Source organism: Echinops telfairi, unplaced genomic scaffold (genome assembly GCF_000313985.2).
Source record: "Echinops telfairi isolate 266 unplaced genomic scaffold, ASM31398v2 ScPeMD7_7457;HRSCAF=8495, whole genome shotgun sequence".
Lineage (NCBI taxonomy): Eukaryota > Metazoa > Chordata > Mammalia > Afrosoricida > Tenrecidae > Echinops > Echinops telfairi.
The window spans coordinates 46265997-46271241 of NW_022111357.1; the positions used below are offsets into that span (position 1 = coordinate 46265997).

At 63.5% G+C, this 5245-nt stretch overlaps 1 protein-coding gene across 1 annotated transcript in view; it reads right to left on the minus strand.

The window, feature by feature from the left end:
• The window catches only part of MAP1S (microtubule associated protein 1S), a gene marked incomplete at its 5' end in the record, with an annotated part of 8037 nt that extends 4384 nt beyond the window's left edge, over positions 1 to 3653 (minus strand). Inside the window, 4 exons of the mRNA XM_013007708.2 lie at positions 4 to 1284; positions 1748 to 1888; positions 2480 to 2562; positions 3494 to 3653. Of these exons, the coding sequence (XP_012863162.2) occupies positions 4 to 1284; positions 1748 to 1888; positions 2480 to 2562; positions 3494 to 3653 (1665 nt within the window). The remainder of the gene's footprint in view (positions 1 to 3; positions 1285 to 1747; positions 1889 to 2479; positions 2563 to 3493) is intronic.
• Between the last annotated feature and the right edge of the window lie 1592 nt (positions 3654 to 5245).

The window sequence follows — 5245 nt, forward strand, 5'->3', positions numbered from 1 at the left end:
GCTGGGGGGGCTGCGGGGGCCGTTCTCCACGGCGGGGCGCGGCGCCTCGGGCGCTTTCCGGGCCTTGGCTGACGCTGGGACCCCGGCCTTCTTGACATCTGGGGTGGCGGCGGCCCTCGGGCGCACCTCCCGGGGCTGGGTGCGCAGGCCGCCGCCAGGTCTGGGGTCTTTCTTGGCCTCGCGTGGGGGCGGCCTGGCGTCTTTCTCGGTGCGCAGGGGCTCTCTGCGGGCTGTGCCGGGCCGATCCCTGGCCCGCACGCTGTCCCGGGAGCCCAGGCTCTCCCTGCTCTCGGCGCGCCGCGGCCCCGCCAGGTCTTGGGGCGTCACGACGGGCTCCCGCAGGAAGCCCAGGTGCTCCAGGCGGGCCAGGCCTTCGAGCAGGCGTGCGGGCGGCGTGCAGCCAGGGAAGAGCACCCGCACCACCTTCTCGGCGGGGCTGGCCGGCTGCCACACCAGCAAGACGCAGGCCGAAGCGAGGGTTCGGTCGGCACTGCGGCCGGCGGCCTCGGAGGGCGGGTGCAGCACGTACATGTCCAGCCTGCCCACGCCCATCTTCTGGAAGAGCACAGTGGGCTCGGTGGGCAGTGGCCCTCGGCTCAGGGGAAGCGGGGCGATGCCCAGGCGGGCCAGCAGACCCAGCGCCAGCCCCACCTCGTCCACGCTGCGCACCAGCTGCGCCTCCCCTGCCGCCGCCGCCGAGCACCCGGCCCCACCCGTGTTCAGGAACACAACGCCCAGCTCGGGGGAGATGAGGTTCCGCAGGGCCTCGTCGCCCCCGCCACTGCCCGCTGCCGCCTCCCGCTCGGCCAGCTTGCGCCGTAGCAGGCTGTTGAGGCCCGGCAGGCTATCGACACCGACGTGGGTCACCAGCACCGCGTCCACGCGGTCCAGGTGCCGCACCAGCTTCCAGAAGCTCGACTTGGGGCTGGAGCCGCCGTTGACCAGGATGGTGAAGCCATTGACGGCGAAGAAGGCGGCGTCGCCCAGGCCACCGGGGAAGACGTAGCAGCAGGGCCGGGCGATCTTGAGGAAGCCCACTGCGGCCGGCGGCTCCAGCAGCTCAAAGGGCGAGGGCGGCTCCAGCGACTCGGCCACGTACTCCAGGAACTCGCGCAGGCCCTCGGAGGCCGGCAGCCGCGTCGGGGGGTTTAAGCGCGGCTGGAGCACGCCTGGCAGGCTTGGCATGTTGGGGGCCAGCTGGGCCCAGTTGCCAAAAGTTGGGCAGGTGATGGTGAGTGTGGGCGGGGCGGGTGGCACAGGGGCCAAGGCCAGGAGCTCCCCGATCTGAGGGAACACCTGGAGTCAGGGGACCTCCACGGAGGCCCTCACCTGCTTTCTTGGACTCCAACTCCAGCCCCCTGGTCCAGCCTCACTTTCTGCCTTCTCCCCACTGCTCCACAGAGGCCTCCTCCTTCAAGGAGGCCCCTCTTTCCACCATTAAGTAGGGCGCACACACACACCTTTATAGCATCCTCACCAGCAATGGGAGACCAGTTGCTTTTTGCCCATTTCTCCCCAACTAGACCAGGGGGCTTTTGCCCTGTTCCATCATTGGGAGACTCAATCGGGCGCCCTACGGGCATCCCTGCCAAGTCAGTTTCCCACTCCCCAAAGGCATACATTAGTGGGGGAGGGGACTGAACCTGACAAGCAGACAGGAACCCCAGCCCTGTCTCACCTGACCAGGCTGAGCCAGGATTTGGAGCTGGGGGCGGGATGGCCAGGGAAAGGGGCAGCCGCGTCTCACCTCTTTGTCCCCAAGGACCTGGAGCAAGTGGCTGGCCGAGAAACCCCCCGTCTGAAGCAGCAGCTCCCCTGTCTCCTCCAGGCAGGGCCCAGCCAGCACCACCAGTTTGTGAGGGGCAGGATCTAGCAGAAAATTCCGGAGCTGGAAAACAGGGAAGGCCTTCAGGGACCTACTCCCTGCCACAGGGAAGCCCCCACCCCCAGATCTACATATGATCTCCTTCCCTGGCCCCACCACACAGCCTGGTCAGTGCTGGACCAGGAGCTGGATAGCCACCCTCCCCGTTGGGCCTCATTTCGTGCACCTCTTCCCCAGCATACTCCTAATGCCTCTTCTGAGCTTCTTCACCCCACCTCTCCAGCCCTCCTGACACCCCCGGGCTGGGGTATCTGAGTCCGACTTGTCTCCCCTACACCAGGGGCCCTTCAAGGTACACGAGGAGCAGACTAACCAGAGGCGGCTACCTCTAAAGCTGTCTCTAGTGGGGAGCTCAGGCTCCAGCACGTTCCTCTCTCTGATGGCTAATGGGAGAAGAGCCCTTAATGTGCTACTCTGGGGCATTAACAGGCATTGCCCGGGGCCATGGAGGAAACCATGTCAACCAGGCCTGAGCTGGGCATGCTCTCCAGGTCCTCTGTCCCCACCCCACCCAGGTGTCACACTGAAGGGAGAAGGGGAGGCTTCAGAGACAGAGTGCAGTCAGGGCCCCAGCAGCGCCCCCGCGTCCCATACCTCATCACACAGCGACTTGTCGGATGGGTTCAGGAGGACCAGGGTGTCCAAGGCAGCCCCACGGTGGTGCAAGCTTCGCTGGCCTGCGAACACCGGGCCATGAACACGTGGTTGGATCTCGGTGCCCCTGCTGCCCAGCCCAGCCTCACAGAAGCCCAGGTGACCACAATTGCCCAAGGGTGTTTATAGCCACCAGGGCTGCTTTCTTTGAAGACCCCCAACAGTTGGGGGGCGGGGTAGGGGTGTCGTGCGTGTTATCATCATCCCGTATTACAGACATGGACAGCGAGCTCAGGGAGAGCCAAGGAAGGGCCAATGGGGTCACAGCATCGGAGGCAGAGGCAGGGGAACTGAGGGCATAGAGGCTGGGGGGACCGTGCGGGACAGTAGCAGTGCCAATTCTGAGACTAACCCTGGCCTGTCCTCCAAGAGCCCGGGTCCAATCATCACACACAAGGCCTGAGGCTTTGGAGGCCATGGACCACCAAAGCTGGTCCCTGATCACTGACCCCTAACCAAGCACAGACCTCACCCGCTCACACGCCGGGAAACCACGGCCCAGAGAGTCACACAAGGCCGGCCGAGCTTACACAGAGCGAACAGAATTTCCAGGCTCCTTGCCCTCCAAGAGGGATCAGGAAGCCACTAAGCCCCTCTGGGACAATGAGGCAGCAGGCACTTCCTTCCCTGCTCGTGGAAGCCCGGTGACTCAACTATTGGCCTCCGGGCGGTGGGGGTTGGGGTGATGCATGGTATGCTCTGCTCACCCCCAGGTCACCCCCGGGCCCTCAGGGGCCGCAATCCCCTCTCCTACTGCTTCTCCTGAGCCCCTACTATGTACAAGGCCCACATGGGATTCTACTCCCCCACGTAGCTCCCCTCCTTGGAGGGCTCTGGCCCTGTCCTCACACTATGGCTTGCTCCTCTGTCAAATGGAGGTGGCATGGCAGCATCAGCCCCTGCCTGTGGGTTGGGGGAGCTTGCTCTGGGGTCACAGGGGAGACCCTCCCTTACCTTTCACGATGCTGGAGAAGGTGGCCGAGTGCCTGGACACGAAGACCTTGAGCTGTTCATCGAGGCTGCAGACGCCGGGGTCCACATCCCAGGACCGGACGCCTGGCGGGCAGCAGGAAGGGGTGTGGGTGTCAGTGGCCCCCACTCCCAGGGGGCCAGTTCAGTTCCCAGCACCCAGGTTGTGGTGAGCCATGTGTCAGAACAGAACTGCAGGGTTTCCAAGGTTGTGGTTATTGAAGGAGATGGCCCGGCTCTTCTTCCACGGTGCCTCAACACCAAAAAGTAAACCTCACTGCCATCGAGTGGATGCCGCGACCCACGGTGATCCCTTGATGCTTGAAGGCACCTCCGGGTGGGTCCAAACCACCAACCTCTCAGTTTGTAAGCGCTTAACTATTTGCAGGAGGCAGCCAGGAGGTGTGAAGGTTAAACTCTTCCCTGTGAGTCGAACGATGGGGGATTCAAACCCACCCAGGGGCAGCTCAGAAAAGAGCCTTGGTGAGCTGCTTCTGAAAGGTCAGCCTTGAACCCCATGGAATGGTTTTGTACTACACACACACCATGAATGAGAGCAAGCAACAACAAACACTGGGGCTGGGGGGATGATCCCTAGCTCCTACCCTTGAACTGTCCTGTGCCCTGCTGGAAGCCTGCTGGTCAGCGCCGAGCCCAGGTCTCGGGACCTGAGTCCACTTCAGCAATTTGCGGACTGGGGACCCCAGAGGATGTCATCATCTCCCCTCCCCCTCCCTCCACCAGCCGGCTCCTGCTCCTCTTCGGAGCTGGGCCCTCCCCAGCTCTGGGCCTGAGCACCAGCTGTCCCCACTGCCCTCCCCCTGCCCTGCAGGCTCATCTTTCAAATACTCCCTCGCAGGAAGCCCCTGCCCTGCTATCCTTGAAGGATCTTTTGTCCTTCCCCATATGCCTTGCAGCAAGCTTTCTGGATGTTTTCTGCCTCAATCCTGACCTGTGAACCAGGGTCAAGACACCTGGTCCATGGCATCTCCTGCCACCCCATTTTACAGGCGATGAGACATAGGTTTGGGGCTTGTCCAAAGGGCAGTGGAGGAAGGGCCCCAGGGCCTAGTGTGATAAGCCTTGCTCCTTCCCACGGTGCCAGGCAGAAGCAGGTGAACCTTACAGGTGCACCCGTGACTCACCTTCCCCGGGCAGGTTGCCTGCCCACACCCCAATTAGCATGCAGGGAGCGGTGGAAATTGTGCCCTGGGGGCCCAGCTTGGGATCCCATCCCTGCCTCCCCAAGGTGCCTTCCAGCCACCTACCACGAGAATGTCCCTCCTGCACCCTCTCCAGGTCAGGAGACACTGCCTAAGCTCCTCCAATCCCTGGCCCCCACTGGGGCATATAGCATGCAGCCTTGCCCTGTCCCCACCCCCTTTGGGGGCAGGACCTCGGCCCCCCACCCCTGTCATCCACAGAAGGGCGTAGCAGCTCCTATCTCCAGGGAGCTTGTTTGCACGCACACAGGGACCCCATAAGTGGGGTCACTTGAGGTCACAGATTCCGCTTCTAACGGATCCCAGGAGGGACGATTCCCTGGTTGTTGGCTGCTATGCCAGGGCCTTAGGGGATCCCGGAACCCGGACTCCACCGCCCACAATGGGGAACACGTACTGAGATCCGAGGGTTGGGGCAGCCCCACCTCTCTATCCGCTCCCCTCGCTTGGGGCCCCCGCGGGCGGGAAACGAGCCGTTGCTCACATTGCCCAATCTTGCAGGTGGGGCCGCCCG